General features: G+C 41.9%; 1 protein-coding gene across 1 annotated transcript in view; it reads right to left on the minus strand.

Moving 5' to 3' along the window:
• Window positions 1-19,019, minus strand: part of EFCAB6 (EF-hand calcium binding domain 6) — a 111,593-nt gene that overhangs the window by 21,176 nt on the left and 71,398 nt on the right. The window contains exons 7-8 of the mRNA XM_015408372.1: window positions 12,027-12,230; window positions 3,637-3,874 (exon numbers count right to left, since the gene is read on the minus strand). Coding sequence (XP_015263858.1) covers window positions 3,637-3,874; window positions 12,027-12,230 — 442 coding nt within the window. The remainder of the gene's footprint in view (window positions 1-3,636; window positions 3,875-12,026; window positions 12,231-19,019) is intronic.

The following is a 19,019-nucleotide window of genomic DNA, read 5'->3' on the forward strand; positions in this document are numbered from 1 at the left end:
TTTTATTTTCAATTGGTTTGCAGTTCAGAATTGGTGGAGTCTGAACTGCTGCCGTATTTGGCCTGCTGGCATCCGGTATCTAAAAATAAGAGACTGGCAGCTTTAAAAATCAACATAAGTAGAGACTGAAAAGCAAGTTAATTTAATGGTGAATACTTGTTTAAATTCAGAATATTAAATGCTTTTTATTTGGCACTGCAAATTTAGAAAAATAATGGGTATGAGAAGATCTCCAGAATGAGTACCACTGAAATGAATGGGACCTCCTCAAGAACGGTAACTTTCAATCTTTGTGCAGATTTCCTTGGGAGAAAGGAAAGCTGTGTACACAAGTATAGGTTGAGGCAATGTGAATGATCCATAAGAGAACCAACATATCATTCAGAATTTCTACATCACATCAAATGCAATACTTTTCAGTTGAGTCAGCCACCTAGGATAATTTAACATTCCATGCTCCTAATGTTTTGGTAAATATCCATTTTTTTCCATCTATCTTTTACTGTAATGCTCTCTACATGGGGCTGCCCTTGTTGCAAATCCGGAATCTGCAGCTGGTGCAAAATGCAGCAGCCAGGCTGCTGATGGCCCTCCATGTGCGGGAGCATATCCAGCCTGTGCTGAAGGCATTGCACTGGCTGCCGAAAGCATACCGGATTCGCTTCAAGGTGCTGGTTTTAACCTTAAAGCCCTATATGGTCTGGGGCCTGCTTACCTGAGGGACCGCCTTTCCCCACATGTTCCCCAGAGAGCACTGAGATCGGGGTCTCAAAATCGTTTGGCCCTCCCTGGATCAAAAGATGCCAGGCTGGCCTCTACCAGGGCCTTCTCAGTAGTGGCTCCATACTGGTGGAATGAGCTCCCGGAAGACATCAGGGCCCTGCGGGACCTCTTGCAGTTCCACAGGGCCCGCAAAATGGAGCTCTTCTACCAGGCCGCTACCAACAACAACAACTGAACTGTGGTAAGGCCCTCTATGCCATCACCAATAGCCTGCAATATATTGGATACTGACTCTGGCCATTCTCCCTTGTCACCATTCCACCATGGCCTTCTGGGATCACTATGCAATGTTATACCGCCACCAGCACTTTATTTGTTATGTACATGAGTTCATGATGTCTATTATCTGAGTATTAATGCATTTTAACTTTTTAATGTAAGCCACCCTGAGCCTGCCTGGCAGGGAGGGCTGGATAAAAATTGAATTAAATAAACAAATAATAAATAAATAAATAAACACCATGCAGTTAAAAATAAATGGATGCAAGCTTTGTCCAACTGATTGGGGCTTGTTAGTTCAGAGGAAAGATGAGGTTTATGAAATTATGCATGGAGTGCAGAAAGTGGATACAGAGAATTTTTTCTCCATCTCCCATAATACTAGTACTGATGGGAGCCAAATGAAAATAATGGGCAATATATACAGGACAAACAAAAAGGAGAACTTCACTGAAATAGAGATTAACTTGTGGAATTTACTGCTACCTAGCTCAGCACTAGCTCAGGTGGCTAGAAAAGAGGGATTTAACGAAGTCCTGGGAGATGGGGCATTAGTAGCTATTAGCCATGGTGGATCAGTTGGATCTCCATAGTCAAGCAGAGGACCTCTGAATAGCAGCTGAGGGAGGCAACAATGGAGAGGCTTTGCCTCCATGCCTTGCCTGTAAACTTTCTGGAGGCATCTGGCTGGTTTTATCTACCTTAAGATATTGTAAGTATTTTAGGTTTTTTATTTTTTCAAAATTCTAAACCATGTCCCCTAGAGTGTGGATTAAAAAATCCACACAATCCCTGTGTTGCAAGTTCATAGCTGCCTTTGGGGAAGGTTTGCTTAGTAGCCTCATTTTTAAAAAATGCAATGAAGAAAGAGGCTACAATTGTAAGGAAGCAGTGGCTGGTGGGGAGGAAACTCAGCAATGGAAAAAAGCTGGGTCTTCTAGAGGGATAGGGCAGCCAAGACTGCTGCTGCTACCACTGCAAGAGAAGCAGATCTGGGGAAGGAATAGGGTTGCCAGCAATGTTCCCTCTAAGCTGTGGAGTCTTGTGAGCAAAAATTCTACTTTGTGAGCATCTGGCATTAAAGTTGTGAGCAAGCAATTTGACTACTGTATAAATTAGTTCGCACTGGAGCCATCCTTCCTGAGCTAAGACAAAAATGTGTGAGCCAGAGGCTAAAAAACTGTGAGCTAGCTCACACTAACTCAGCTTAGAGGGAACACTGGTTGCCAGACCTCTGGTCTGGCCAGGGGATCCCCCAGTCTTCGGGGCTCCAATCCACTGCCAGCCAGCTGGCCAGTGGGAGAAGCCCCACCCCTGAACAGGGACATCACGGTTACGATGACACCAACCAGAAGTGACATCATTGTGTTGCCGATGTCGGGGGGGGGGGTTGCACTCTGGTTTTGGGGCAAATTCTATGGTTTTGAGGGCAAAAACCCCATAGTGTTTTGCCCAAAAACTAGAGTGTCAACCCTCCCCCAGTGGCAGTAACACAATGATGTCACTCCCAGGTGACATCATCATGGTGCACTTACCAGAAGAACCCAGCCAGGAGCCGGGAGCCCCCCGCAGGAAGCAAGGTAGAACCCTAGAAAGGAAGGAGTAAGCAAAGGTGGTGCAAGAGGATGAAAATGGGGGAAATGGCACTGGGGAAGGGAGAAGGAAGTAGGAGTGTGGGAAAGGGAAGAAGCAGGACGAGGAGGCGCAGCGACAATGGAGGGAGGACAGAGGAAGAAAAATACTGGCAAAGCAAAGGAGGATGTGGGAAGCTGAAGGGAAAAGGCAGCAGTGGCAGTGGGCAGCAAGAAGTCAGAGAAGAAAATGGTGACAAGAGGGAGAATTTTCCCATGGGTTTCTTGCAAACCCTCACTTGCTCTTTGATGGTGGAAAGTGCCATCAAGTCACAGTTGACTTATGGCAACCCCATGGGGTTTTCAAGGCAAGAGACGTTCAGAGGTGGTTTGCCATTACCTGTGTCTGCATCACCACCCTGGTATTCCTTGGAGATCTCCCATCCAAATACTTGCCAGGGCTGACCTTGCTTAGCTTCTGAGATCTGGTGATAGCCTGGGCTATCCAGGTCAGGGCCACTTGTATTTTACTTATCCACAAATAAAACAATTTGTCAGATAAAACTGAAACACTGCAAAGCCTCTATATAGTGAAAATTATTCCATGAAAATGAAACTGACAACTACGGAGCCCATAAAAGACGTTCACAGAGAACATCTTTCATGCAAATTGTATGCACAAAATAGATGTTTTGGATCGCTACGTCCAACAGGAGAGCTGATGCTCTAAGTTGGAAAAATCATCAGCACAGCAGTTCACTGTGCATTATAACCTGAGTACTATGCAGTGGACAGAGCTTGCACAACTGGAGTGCTTAGCAACATCCCTATTTCTGCAGTCCAAGACAGGAAACAATAAAAGGTTATTTGGCTTGGAATAGAGAGACCTGGATAAAGTGGAGAGACCTGGATTCAAATTCCTGCTCAGCCACTGGGTGCCCTTGGTATAGTCTTTCTCAATAGTGAAGTATACCGCCATGAACAACTTGGAGGAAAAGTGACAATACAAATGGAATAAGTAAAACTGAGAAACTGGGATTTATTTTTCTAAACTATACCTTACCATAAGAATTCTGGCCACTTACTTTGTTTGGAGATGGTGGAGAGGATGCTGTTTTGGGGCGTGAAGGCAACTGTGATGTGGGTTCAGCTGGCGTTGTAGGCATTTCAGGGCCTTCAAAATGGTTTGCATTGGGTGTATCAGGCATTTCTGATGCTTCAACACTGAACTTCCTCAAAAATGCAGGATATTTCAATTTCCCATTAAGCCCAAGAGGAACTGTGTTCCAGAGACTCTCAAACTATTCAAGCAGACAAAAATATCAGTGAGTAGAAAAAACAGGCAATAAAACACATTATGCTCTTTCTTGAAGAGCTCACTTCTGCCTGCAAACCCTTTGATCTGGAAAACATTTATCAAATCCCTGGTGCATGGGGACTCTCTGTAGCTACTCCATGGAGAAAGAAAAGCACTCTGAGCTTGTCCACTTTCTCATAGTCACATATTCCAGGGCAGGGGAAGTCTTGTAATTCATACCCAGGCAGGAATCTCCAAACCTTATGTTTGTACCTTGATGAGCATGGGCCAGGTTAGGTAGACAGACCAAGTTAATACCAATTTTGTAAGAAGAAAAAAATTACATTTATTTGCATTTGCGGTCATTGATAAAATAGGGTTGCACTTACCTGTAACTGTTGTGCATTGAATGAAGAAGAAGAGTTGGTTTTGTACCCTACTCTTCACTACCCAAAGGAGTCTTGTAGCACCTTACAACTGCCTTCCTTTCCTCTCCCCACAACAGACACCCTGTGGTAGGTGAGGCAGAGAGCTGAGAGAACTGTGACTGACCCAAGGTCACCCAACTGGCTTCATGTGGAGGAGTGGGGAATCAAATGGGGTTCTCCAGGTTAGAGTCCACCATTCTTAACCACTACACCATGCTTGGTCATCTGAGTGGTCACATGTCAAGGTTTCAGTTTCGCTTCTTTTCATTTTGCTTCACTGCTCACCTTGCCATGCTTTAGGGGAGGGGGAATTCCTGAGGGGGAGTGTGTGTGGATTGAGTGTCTGCCTGTAGTAGCCATAATTATTTCTTAAGTTGCACACCTCAGTCTGTTCTCATGGGATTTGGCCTTGGAGACTCTTTTGCTAGGCTGGAGTAGATAAGACACCGTATATCTGTCAGGGTTGTCATAGAAACGCTAGTGGCTGAATGCTGACGCATGCATGGGGTGAGGGGATGCATTGGGTTGTACCTACACTCTCTGAATTTTGTGCGCTTTCTTTAGTCCTCACAACGAACCAGTTCCTACAAGTAAGCACATCTCTAATTTATTTATTTATTCGATTTTTATCCTGCCCTCCCTGCACTGCCAAAAGTGTTGTGGGGAGTGTTTTAACTGGGGATCTGACATCACATTGGTTACTGTGACATGGAGGCCTACCATAGAGACATGTTGAAGCTCAAAAATTCTAGCGGGTTTCCTTGCCCCCTCCTCCATGCTGCTTTCTCACCTTTTCCAACAAAAAAGAAGGGGGTAGAGTGCCCTTCCCTGAGTTGCTCTTTGCCACTATTGGCAAGAATAGCTTCACTCATTCTATATGTCAGAGTTCACAGACCATTCTGTCACAAGGGAATAGGTAGCTTTGGATCCATGCATTAGACAGGATGTTGTGGTTCCAACAGTAAACCAGATGTGAAGAAGTTTTTGAAATGTGAGGCTTACTTGGGACATGTGTCTTGTTGGTGATGTTTGTACTGAGGTCCATCTGCTTGAATAGTATCTACATGCAATGGCTCCTTATCAAGTTTTCTGGAAGCCTGTTCTAGCATTATATCATAGTGGACACTCAGTCTGTAATTAATTGCGTTTGGAACTTATGCCTTTACTCTCGGGTAGCCCAAATAGCAGGGGTACCCCACTTCTAACCTGACCCAGAGACCCACAAATCTCAGGCCAAGGAAGGCACTCCTGGTTCTGAAACACAGAGCAGGCCACAGCTCTGAAAAAGGGGTCTCCATTTTCAGGTTTCATAAGGCAACCTCAGAGCAAGCCTCCAATCTTCCCCTCCACCCAGCAGAGATATGCTTATGGAATAACAATGGATTCCACCAGCTGAAGTATCTACATTTATAAAGGCTATTCAGAGGCCATCTGGCAAATAGCCCTGTCTCCAGAAACTTAGCCCTTTGGTGTCATCTCATGTCTATGTGTGAATTCTTTGTCCTTCCTTGCTCCATCCCTCAGGATACTGAGATAAACCAATCAAACATTCAAATTATTAACTGTCTTTCCTGACACTAATCAGGGACCCATCTCCCATCTTTTGTTTGTATCTGGGAACCTATTCAACTCCCTAGTAGAACCATCAATGGTCACAAAATCCATTCAACTAGCCCCAGTACAGTCACCCAGCACCTGACTGATGATTCCATTGTTGTTGTTTTTTAAGAATGTATTTATTGAGTTTTAAGAGTGATAAACACACACCAGATAAACACAAAGACAGACACAAACATATACATATACAACCGCTATTATCCACATACAGCAACACACCTTACTTCTTGAAAATAGATTTAGAACATTTTCCTCCCAAGCAAACATTTCTACTATATCATTTGGACTTTAACTACATAGATATTATACAAATTACTCCTAACAGATCTCAACAGACATTATGCTCTTTAGTTAAGGCTCTCACAACTTTTCAATTATTAATTAGACATTTTTGTCCCTTTTCACTAAACATCACCATATTCCATTAGCTTCCTGCAACAGTATTTTCCAATTCATTTACCATTCTCTCCTTATAGTCAAAAATTATACACTCACGTTTCCCAAAATAAATTACTTTAATAAAAATAAATATTTCCAACCCCTTCCTTAAATTCCATTTTACTTCCATGAAACCCTATTACCCTATTATTTATTATACATGAACTACAACTTATAAATAACTTGAAACTCATCATAAATAAACACACATTTCTAACACTATTTTAAATTTACACTACCCTTCCTAATCAAATTATTTCTATCCTTCTTTAACCAAATTTTTACAGCTTTTAAAGCAAATTTATCTTATCTTACTTATTATTTCAATATCCCATTGGGCAAGAGCCAAAAAAACGATCTTTCTAATTAAATTTACATCAACAATGTCTTCTCCTTAATTGTGATTATAAAACTTTTGCAGTAACAAACAGTACAGCACACAGTCTAATATAGCCAAGAACAACAAAACAACAACTGTGAGCTGAAATACCCGCAAGTATAAATGTAAAAAAAGAGACTTTTAATAAAGTGAAAAGAAGCATATAATTAGCAATATCAGTAACATATGGGAATGAAAAATCCTCAATCCATAAAGGGAAACAGTCAAGTCCAGAGAAGATTTCCAACACTTTTCCTAGGTAGTTGATAGTGTTTCAGACTCCTGGTCCTTCCTCAGGAACACAGAACTGTAGAAGTTCAAAATTGTACAAGTATTGTACGAGTATAAAATTTTGGAGACCTGGCCCATATCAAATTTGGAATGTTCCACCACATATATATATTTGAGGCATTTGGTCCTGTTTACTTGGAAACAACCCTGTGAGGTGCATATTAAAATTTAGGAGACCACGCCCAAATTAGGTATGGAATGTTCCACCTGGAGTTGGCAACTCCTAGTATTTTTACTATAAGAGGTTCTATAACTTTAAAAACTAATGAAGATACTACCAGCTGCAATCAATGTGGCATTAAAAAGCTGTCCTAGTAGGCTGCATACTTTGAGGCATGTTGGACCTGTTCTCATAGAAGCAACCCTAGTGGTGCATATTAAAACTTAGGAGACCTAGCCCATAAGTGAGTATATACTGGCGGCTTTATGGCCCATATTATGCTAAGTATTTATATATATACTAGAAATAAGGCCCGTTATGGAAATAAATACAACGGGATCTAGAAAGAGGCTCTGGGAGAGTGCTCTGGCTTTGGGCAAACAGTGTCAGTCTGCTTTTAAAACATGAACCTGGGACCTGCACACCACCAGAATACAGCAGGTTCCATATGCAACTGACATTCCAACTGCCTTGGGGGGGGGGAGTTTGAGGTGTGGAATGGAGTGAAGTCCAATTAGCTTCCATATGCAAAAGACCAGGTTGCCGCAGCAGTTGTGGTGTGGGCAGGTCCCGGGCTTTGCCTTCTGATTGGTGGCGATATATGCTGAGGAGCAGTGCCATCAGCCATACACTGAGGGAGTGCATTTTAGAATTAGAACTTCCTGTTAAGAAACTGGTATGAGACTTCCTATGTTGGTAAGATACATGAGACTCTGTGTAACAGTGATTATATATGGTTATTAAGCATCATGGTTTAGAAGCTATATTGTTATAAAGCATTGCTGTATTTTATACTTGTACAATTTTGTACTTCTACAGTTCTGTGTTCCTGAGGAAGGACCAGGAGTCTGAAACACTATCAACTACCTAGGAAAAGTGTTGGAATCTTCTCTGGACTTGACTGTTTCCCTTTATGGATTGAGGATTTTTCATTCCCATATGTTATTGATATTGCTAATTATATGTTTCTTTTCACTTTATTAAAAGTCTCTTTTTGTACATTTATACTTGCGGGTATTTCAGCTCACAGTTGTTGGGGTTTTTTTGTTCTTAACAGACTTACAAAGTCACACGAAATCAGTAGTCCGTTCTAAAACTAATAACATTTATTAAAGGAAATACATGGTTGAGAGTGCAGGTAAGAGATAGATATAGATTGCCTATTCTAACTAGCTAGATGGTGTTGGATGCTAGACGCATGTCCAGCCTCCATGGTGCAAGATGGAGATCAAGCACCTTCTTCGTGCATGGGGGAGAGAGGAGAGAGAGAGTGAGGGAGTGTGAGAGCGGAAGCAGAGGAAATTGCCCCTAAGAGTAGCATTCTACTTCAAAGGAAAGGGTCAGATAGCAGGAAGGAAAGGATGCTCTGTGTGTCCTGACCTCTCTATCTGTCTAAACTCTTTGGTGCCATCTTCTCAAGTCTGAGGCAGGAGACAGAGAGCCGCCCCCCGGTCCAAAACAGTCCAGTGGCACCTTTAAGACCAAGCTTTATTCAGGTACAAGCTCTCCCTCCTCTGTGAGGACAGATCTACACATTCTCCCCCCCCCCCAATAGCTAGCAATCCAAAACAGTCCAGTGGAGCCTGAGCGGTGGGTGCTGCCTTCTGACACACTTCCTGTGATGTCAGGGGGTGTGGCATATGCTAATGAGTTATGCTAATGAGTTATGCTAATGAGCTCCTGCACCTCTTTTTCTACAAAATGACCCCTGCTTCTAACAATGCAGAAGTGACATCATTGCATCAGGGACATAGTGCGACAACACTCTGGTTTGGGGGCAAAACTATATGGTTTGATGCCAATTTTTCCATAGAGTTTTGCTAATAAACGAGAGCATCGCCCACAGAGTCCCCGACAAGATGATGTCACTTCCGCATAATGTCAGCGTGTCACATTGCTCCGCCCTGCTCCTGGAAAGTTCCCTCCCAGTCCCCACTGGCACGGACATCAAACCTGGCAACACTACCCTGAAGACAGCATTGAGCAGGCCTGATAGGCCAACATTAGGTGTACTGGCTGGTCAGTAGGGGGTACGGCTTTGGTGCCAAAACGTGAGCTGGCTTCTTTGTTCTCTGAGCTGGATGCCCCATGGTCACTGTCTCTCTCCAGTTTTGCCATGGCAGGATGATTAGACAAGCAGGATTGCAGAGTCCTCCTGCCTGTGGATAACACTGCTCAACTCTGTCAGAGGAGACCCCATAGTTGGAGGCCTCAGCTGCCCATCCAGGTGATCCACTGTGACAGAAGCAGCAAGCAGGAGAAGGCAGCCTCAGAGAAGGCATGGACAAACAAAGGGTTTTTACTTTTTTTAAAACAAAGGGAAGGGCACACAAGAAGGCACACAAGTGAAAAAGAAAGAAAAAAGAGCTCCTTTAAAGCAAGTCTCAAGTGCATTCTAAATCCACTGTTCTCACAGAGGGAGGCAAGGAAAATACTAATGGTGGGTTCCTTCTCCCCCTGGAATTGGAAAGTGCATTCAATTTCCTGCCTCCAGGGACTGCAGGAAGAAGAACTCAAGCATATCAGAGTATCCTCCTCCCCCTTAGACAGAAGAAGACCTTTAGCAGAGTCCTGGAAAGCAGACTCAACCCAGCCTGATCAAGGCATGATGACTATTTCATATTTTGACCTAATCAAGTAATAAAGGCTATGGTCTAGAAAACAGCTCAGTCATTCCCTTCATGTCAAAGATTTCTTCATACCAGCTCTCACTCCAACAAGCCAATCAAGCCTCTTTCACATCTCCAGTCTCCTTCTCTCTGATTGGAAGAATGACAGACCTCTAATCCGCCTCACCCTCCATCCCTTACCTATCAGAATTAATTCTAACATCTCCAGACTTTCCCTGCCTTCTGGCAAGTCCATGAATTGTGCTCAGCACCAGATAACTTTCCAGTGCAGAACAGGATAACTAATGGTGTCCCTCTGTCTTCTTTCCCTCCACTACTTACTTCTTGGTCCCCCTTTCTCTTTTGTTTGATTGCTCTGCGCACTACTCTGTGGAGGTAACTACTGTTATCAAACGGCTGTTTGATATTTTGTGCTGAAATGTACTGAAGTATTGATATGACTGGTTCTCCTCAATATACTCACTCTGACTAATCCAGTTTATTACCAGCCCTAGTTTTACTTTCTAAGCCTATTCTGGAGTGCCGCCACTTTCTGCTCCGTTCCCAAGCCTCTGGGCATGCAGTACTATTTCCCTTCCATTTGAACCTGGACCTGAATCCTCTACATGTAGACAAGGAAGTTGCCCCAAGCATATTTGGTAACAGGCAGAATTACCTACTCTAGTGGAGGTTGAATGGAAGAAGAGAGATGGGCGCCTCCTCTGTGTTGTGGACTGAGCCCCTGATGGGCCACAGATATTTTGGCCAGCAGACTGCATTGGCTCAGTTGATCACTACAGGCAGGGGTCATTTCGTAGAAAAGAGCTAAGGGAACTCATTAGCATAACATATTAGCATATGCCACACACCCTGACATCAGGGGCCCGGCGGTGGACCTGCAAGGCCAGCGGGAGTGCGAGGAAGCCCCGCCAAAGCCCTCCCTGGCCCCAGGCAGGCAGGGGTGGGGAGAGGCGGGGAGGAAGCAACTTACCCTCCCTCTTCTCCTGTCTCCTCCTGGCTGAATGAGGGCTGGAAGTGGGGCGGCTGGAAGCAGGGGGCGGGGCTTCGTCATGTGTCCCGCCCCCCTGCACCTCACCCGGGGGAACTGCGTTCCCCCGCGTTCCCCCCCCAAATGACCTCTGACTACAGGCCAATGTATACACAATGTTACTGATGCGTGTGGGGTCCAACCCCATGAAGACAGTTTCCATGCCCTAGCAGAAACTTACAAAACATTCCCTAGCAACATCTGAAGAAGAACCTGTTACAGAAGCTCACATAGATGTCTGGGAGCAGGGATTCACTGTTTTAGTACATGTTTGACATTTGACAACCAGGAACTGGAATGGGAATAAAAAGGTAAAGGTTCCTTGCTCGAAAGCCAGTCGAATCCGACTCTAGGGTTGCAGTGCTCATCTCCGTTTCAAAGCCGAAGAGCCAGCGCTGTCCGAAGAAGTTTCCGTGGTCATGTGGCCGGCATGACTAAAAACCAAGGCGCACGGAACGCTGTTACCTTCCCACCGAAGTGGTACCTATTTATCTACTTGCAATTTCTTGCTTTCAAACTGCTAGGTTGGCAGGAGCTGGAACTAGAGACGGGAGCTCACTCCATCATGCGGCACCTGGGTCTCGAACTGCTGAACTACTGACCTTCCACAGCCTGCAGTTCAGCGTCTTAACTGTAGGCAGTTCATGACATTGTTCACTGTATATTCTATGACATTTGGAGTGTATTGTTCTTAACCCTACAATCCAGTTTCACTGCACTGCACTGCTTGTTGTCTGTATAATATTAGCCTTAGTTTTTAATTATATTATACAGTTCTTATTGCTTTAATTGCGTAATCCACCTTTTCATTATATTACTGTTCTTACTGCATTGTTTTTAATTGCAAAATCCCTCTTGAGTCTCAGTGAGAAAGACTGGCAATAAACAAACAAATGCTAATAGCATAGCAGACGATTATGTAGGTGACATACCTCCTACTCATTGCTTTCCTGGCCTTTCCATTTGGAGAATATTAAAATACTGTGTGTTACAGTTGCCCAAGAATGAGGGCAAACGGAATTGCTGAGGAGAGAGCAGTTAGAGTCATGTCAATTGCACAGTCTTCTGCTGCGTCGTTTATTTTAAATGACAGTACCATGGGTTGCTATTGACATATATGCAAAGGTATATTAGGTAAATAAGTACACTAACAGATCTTGGGGAAATTTCCTTCTGGGTGCCTTACCTGCTGATCAGTCAGAAGCATAAACCACCGATGGCAGATACCTCGGAAGTCTTCTTTTGACACAACATTTGCTCTTGCAGTGTCTGCGTTTTTAAACTCTTGCTCAACAGCCTGAAAACGAGCACTCACTACTTCTCGTATACGGTCCAATACCTGTTGATTCGTCAGCTCTGAACAAGCCAATTTCATACGCTCTCTCTCAGTCTAGATGGAACATACACAAAAGGATCACCATGGAATCCACTGATGTTTGGTATAAACAGAATTCCACAGACAAGGCCAGCTTTGTTTTTCTGCATTAATGCAGTCAATTTGAAACAAGGCTAGCAATGCCACAAAAATTACAAACAAACAAAAAGTCCTCTATTAAAATATGGATTGACTCAATACAGCAAGATATGAAATACGTATAAATGGCACACTGTTGCACAGAAGGCTTAAAAATACTTGATTTGGCTAATAAATTAGTTTAAAATTTTTTTAAATGTCTTATTTTGCCCTTCACACTTGGATGCAAAAGGTCCACACAACTGGCCCTCCATGTGAATCTGGTATTCACACCTCTCAGTGGTATACAATTACATCTCAAGGAAGGAGATTCCAGTGTATGTATGAATGGCCACATACAGTCATTAGGCAATCATCCACATATCATTTATATTAGTTTTATAACACCATGACTGTACATGGCACTTTATAATGTAGTGTAACACATTATAGTGGCTTTCCTATTGCTTGACCATACCGTATGGCTACTGGTTTTGACATGTGACAACCTGCGGCATATCCTTCAGTTGTTCAGTTCAACTGCCCTGGAACTCTGAAGACAGAGCATTCTGCCAGCCAGTTTAAAAGAGCCAAGCACTTAAAAGTAATTTCACTTCCAATTATATAACTGAAGTTATTATCAATCAACTGGTTATGCCATAATATGAAGAAAAAAGATTGCAAAATCTAGCTGCAACTGGCGGTACAAAGAACATACAGATAAACCATGTTACCCCAAGTGAGAAAACACACTCTGGAATAGTTCGGTCACCTCGTATCACAAGTCACAAAACATCAACCAGCAGTGCAGGTAGGTATTTTTAGCCTGTGGACTTAATGGTTTTGTACCACCCCCACCCCAGTGCAGGATCAAGCCACCAATTGAATGAAAAACTTAATCTTGACAAGATACCAATGTTGTACACACCGCTTATGAAACACTTTGCACTCTGCCAGTGACTAAGTCAGTTTAACTTAGTAGGTGCACTTAACACTTCCATGGTGCATATGTTAAGTGCCTTTGATGATTCTAATCACAGTGACTGAAATCAATCATGAACATATATTCAGATATTCACTTTGGTTCATTGCTTAAAAGCATCCTGGGTAAAATACTAAATGCTGACAGGCAATCATACTGCAGTGACCTTGCTTGTTCTTGCCAATCGTAACTGCATATGCTCCTGATGTCAGTTTGCTTGTGTTAGATGAAGAACATTGCATGATGTACTAATATTTGTTACATTAGATACTTTTTGGAATTTTACAGCCTGAAAAGAAGAAAGCCTATTGTTTAGCTGGAGGAGGTATATTTTTGCCTGAGAAAATCCAGCCTACAGGTTTGAGCCCAATCAGAATGGTGTGACGGATATATGACAAAGTTTGATGAAACCAATAATTATGATTTATTTCTGTCATAGGGGGTATAAAACCCTATGTCTCCCATTGTAACCTTAGGGAGAGCTGTGGGTACTCAAGGGTTCAAAACCTTGTTGTGCCCGTACATTTCCTCCTTTATTAATAAAGTTTTAAGTTTGGATTCTCCTCTACAAGACTGCCGAGTGCTTTCTCAAATTGGGCTGGGGAAGCACACCCTTGACGGAGTTTCTGTCTTACACCAATGAGTTAGCTGCTGGAAGAACTGATCTTGGAACTGAGGTTTCTCCTGCTCTAGATGGGGTTGTGCTCCTCCTGAAGGAGCAGGTCCATAGCTTGTGCATGCTGCTGAACTCAGACCTACCGCTGAATAAGCAGGTGGCTGCTGTGGTCAGGAGTGCCTTTTATCAGATTTGACTGGTTAGCCAGCTGCAACCTTTCCTGGACAGAAAAGATCTGACCACTGTGGTGAATGCCCTGGTTACATCTAGATTAGATTCCTCCAATGAACTCTATGTGGGGGTGCCCTTGAAAAGAGCTTAAGAACATAAGAAGAGCACTGCTAGATCAAACCAGTGGTCCATCCAGTCCAGCATCCTGCCTCACGCGGTGGCCAACCAGTTCCTCCAGAGGGCCAAAAATAGGGCATAGAAGCCAAAGCCTTACCCTGATTTTGCCTCCTGGCACTCAATTCAGAGGTTGACTGCCTATGAGCATGAAGGTTCCCTTTAGTCACCATGGCTAGTAGCCACTGATGGACCTATCCCCCACAAATCTATCCAATCTCCTTTTTTTTAACAGATAATTTTTATTCTTTTTCATAAACAGCAAAGATTTACAAGGTAAGCATGAGAGTAGTCAGCTCTCAATGGTTTCATACATTTCGTATAGTTTGTTGGTATTATAGTTTGAAAATTACCATAGATGCAGAGTGTTTATTACATCAGGTACTGTTTCTTTGGTAGATAGATGTACTAGTATGGGGTACCATATACATACAATGTCATTCTGACCACCTCTAGATAGATTTTGTTTCAGAGTATCTGAGATTTTCTCCATTATATAAAGGTTCCATAGCTTTTTGTACCAGAGGTTTACATTGAGCCTACTCGTGGATTTCCATGTGGCTGCTAATGTGGTTTTGGCTGCAAATAGTAATAGAGAGATTCTTTTCCTTTGTGTATTAGATAGAGCATTTTCCTCTCTGAGATTTAAAAGCAGAGCTTCCATGGATTTGTCTATCTTGATTTTGGTTATGATAGTTATTTCTTCTATTATTTTATCCCAGAAGGATGCTACCTCCAGGCAATCGTACCAGCAGTGTATGTAACTGCCTATTTCCTTACACCCCCTCCAGCAAAGTGGGCTTGAATTATTTGCAATGTATGATATTTGTTTTTTTAAATTTTATTAGGATATAATAAACAAAGTCAAACATGTCACAAACTTTTATACTTATACATCCTACCCTCCACCCTTTCCCCCTCCCCCGTGCGGCTTCCCACAGTGCTCCAACCTCCTGCTCTCTTCTTAAATCTTCTTCATCCCACCCTTCTTTTTTTCCCCCTTTTACATATATCTATAGGTAACTTCTCCCTCCATTTTTTGTTTTTATATCTTAATCTATTTTTTAATATCTATTAACTTTCAATAATTGTCAAAGCTAAATAAACTATCCCTTACATCCCAGTTCTTTTCCAGATAGTCTTTAAAGTCTTTCCAGTCTGCAATGAAGTCTTCTGCTTCCAAATTGTTAAGTTTCCTTGTCAATTTGTCCATTTCAACCATAAAAAGTAATTTCTTAATCCAGTCCCCAACTTCAGGCACTTTATCCTGCTTCCAACATTGAACATATGTCATTCTGGCAGTTGTGATCATATACCACATCAATGTCCTTTTTGCCACATTAACTTCCTCCATTTTGAGTCCCAAAAGTAGTATTTCCGGTTCTTTGTTAAATTTACATTTTACAATTTTTTCCATTTATGCATGTATCTCAGCCCAATAGCTTTTTGCTTTTTCGCAAGTCCACCACATATGATAAAACGAGCCCTCTACATTTTACACATTTTACACATTTGTTTGACATATTACTATTCATATTAGCAATCTTTTTTGGTGTCATATACCATCTATACATCATCTTATAACAATTTTCTTTTAAGTTATTACACGTTGATATTTTCATCGCATTTTCCCATAAGTATTCCCAAGATGACATCATTATTTCTTTATTCATATTAACTGCAATGTATGATATTTGTTCAGGAGTTTTGTACCAGGTGGATATTATTCTGAACTTTTGCCATTTTTGTGTAATTATAGGGGATTTGTTTTCATAGGTTCTCCAGATATCTAGCCATTTATCTTGGGTGTGTTCTGTTTTACACACTTTCCCCCAGTATTTCTGATATGGTAGCATTGTGTTCTCTTGAAAGGACGTTAAGATGGCATATATTTTGGATATTACCCCTTTCTTACTTTCGTCTGCATCTCTTATCAATGCTTCAAAAGGAGTTATGCTTTTTCGCAGAATATCTCTACGTTTTATTTCTGAGCATAGGTGGTTAATTTGGAGATATTGGTACCATGGTATGCTTAATTCATATTTTTGTTCCATTGTGATTTTGTTCATTATTTCCCTGTTTAATGTCAGGTCTTCTAGTGTTGTTAGACCTGCTTCTTTCCATTTTTTATACTCTTGGGTGCATTGGCCTGGTGGGTACGGGTGCATTGACCTGGTGGGTACCAGGCTTGACCATAAAAAGGGGAAAACCTTGAGATGACTGGTGTGAGTTTTTTCCTAAATTTGTCCCAGATTGATAGTGTTGGATTTTGAAATTTGTTTTGCTTCATTTCTTTGGGCCTAAAGTTAGACTGTTGCCACACTATATCTCTTAGTGTATGTGGTTCTGCCTTAACCGATACTATGTTTATCCAGTCTGGAAGATTTTCTTTTTTAAGCATAGTTATTATCTTGGCAAGGTGGGTGGCACAGTAATAGTTTTGTAAATTTGGGAATTTCAGTCCTCCCCTCTTATCTGATCTGTATAGTATTTGTGCCCTGATTCTGTGCTTTTTTTGTGCCCACAGGAAGTTATTTAGTGTATTCTGCCATTCTTTTAATTTTGAGTTTGGTATCTCCATTGGTATGGCTCTAAAAAGGAAAATGAATTTAGGGAGAATAACGGACTTAATTAAATTGTATCTGTCTGTCCAAGTTAGGTTTGTTTTTTCCCATTTTTGTAGCTGTGTTTTGATTTCCTTGAATACTTGAGTGTGATTCTGTTCTAGTAATTCATTCAGTTTCATTGGGATTTTGATTCCAAGGTATGTTAATGTAGTTTCGGTCCATTCATATTGGGATGTCTCTAAAATCTTTTCCTTTGTTTTTTGCTTTATGTGGATTGGCATTAATTTTGATTTTGTATGGTTTATTTTTAGGCCGGATACTTCGCTGTATTCTTTCAGTGTGTTCTGAAGAGAGGGCAGGGATTCCTTTGGATTAGTTAAAAATAGTAGCATATCGTCCGCGAATAAAGTGAGTTTATAATTCTTCTTCCCTATTTCTATTCCCTTAATTTCGTCTTTGTTTTGATCCTGTGAGATATAGTCTGTTAAAATTTTGTTTAGCCTTTTTGCTATAGTTGAGGTGAATAATTTAGAATCAGCATTCAATAGGGAAATTGGTCTGTATGATGATGGTAATGTAGTGTCTCTTTGTGGTTTAGGTAGGACTACCACCGTGGCCAGTGACCACGATGTTGGGAGCTGTCCAGTATGTAGAATGGGGTTGCATGTCTTTGCTAACGGTTCAGCTAGGATGTGAGCAAAGGCTTTGTAAAACTCATCTGTGTACCCATCTGGGCCTGGTGATTTGTTTTTAACTGTTTGATGGAGTCTATGATCTCCTGTTTCGTGATGGATTTCTCCATTAATTCTTTGTGCTCTGATCTTATTTTTGTAGCAGGATGTTTGTGAAAGTGCTCAGCAATTCTAAATTGTGGGGTATTGTTTGAGGAGTAAAGATTGTTATAATATTTCCAAAATGGTTGTTATATAGATTTCTTTATGGTGTGTATTTTACCTTTTTTGTCTTTGATGCTATATACTGTTCTTTCCATACACTTCAAGTTAACTCTCTTAGCCAGGATTTTTAATGATTTTGCGGAGTTATGCCAGAAATTTTGTCTTAGAAATAACAAGGTTTTTTTTGTTGTGTGCAGTCTCCAAAAGCTCCAATTTGCGCCTTGCTGCAAGAAATTTTTTTGTAAATTTTCTTACTACAGTTTTGTTTGTGTTTGTTTTCTAGGTCTCGGATGGTGTTTAGAAGATTTTGCCTTTCTGTGTTTCTTTGTTTGTTTATGTAAGATTCCAATCTCCTTTTAAAGCTGTCTATGTCTGTGGTAATCACTACATCCCCTTGCAGGGCAAGGGGTGAGAGAGGATTCAGGGGCAAGAGAGGATGCTAACCTCTATTATGTGAGAACATATGACTGATCAGAAAGAGAAATTGCATGAGCAAAATGAAAGGGCTTGGGGCAAGATACAGCAAGTTAGCGAGGCAGCCACCAGTGCGATCAGTTTGCAGGATACGTATGACCTGTGGACATATCTAATAAACTGATTAAAGAAATGGGCACTGCAGGAGAACCAGACTGTTTCTATCCTAGATTTGCTGAATGCGCCGACATCATCTTCTTTTGCCCCCCCTTGAGCATGTTCAATCAAAGTTCCAAAGAGCAGCATTAGAAGTCCCCAATTGCATACCAAATGCCTTGCTACGTCTGGAGATCAGCACTGTCGGAGTGGAAGCCAAGGTGTGCCTTGCCTCCCTAAATTACTGGTTTAAGATTACCTATTCTCAGCAAGGTTTGACCTCACTGCTCCTCTTGAATTAACATCAGTCTGTATGGCTTAAGACAGTCATTTGCAAATATGCAAGCCTAGATTTTTCACCTTCCATGATTTTAACCATGGGCCTTGACCAGGCAAAACAGGCCATAAAACAAAGGATATTGGACACTGAATGTCAGCTCGATTTAGGGAGGGTCCTTGTTTTAAGAGTGTGTGTGTCTCTTTAAATGTTTGGTCGCAGTGCAGTGAATGCAGAGTAGAGTGATTGAGAGAGACAAGTGTGCTGGGATTGGAGGATGAGAGAGTGTGGGAGGAGTTTTTAAAGTGGATCTGTGTGAGTGTCAGTTAGACAGTTATGAAAGTTAGTTATGAAAGGCAGTTGGAATTGTTCAGTTGGTGTTCAGTCAGTGAGGGTTAATATAGTTCTGAGTGAGAATATAAAGAGAGCAGTATATATGTCCTTAGCCTGTGTGGCTGACTATAGGAAAGAGT

Source organism: Gekko japonicus, unplaced genomic scaffold, assembly GCF_001447785.1.
Source record: "Gekko japonicus isolate JY-2015 unplaced genomic scaffold, Gekko_japonicus_V1.1 scaffold532, whole genome shotgun sequence".
NCBI classification, from domain to species: domain Eukaryota; kingdom Metazoa; phylum Chordata; class Lepidosauria; order Squamata; family Gekkonidae; genus Gekko; species Gekko japonicus.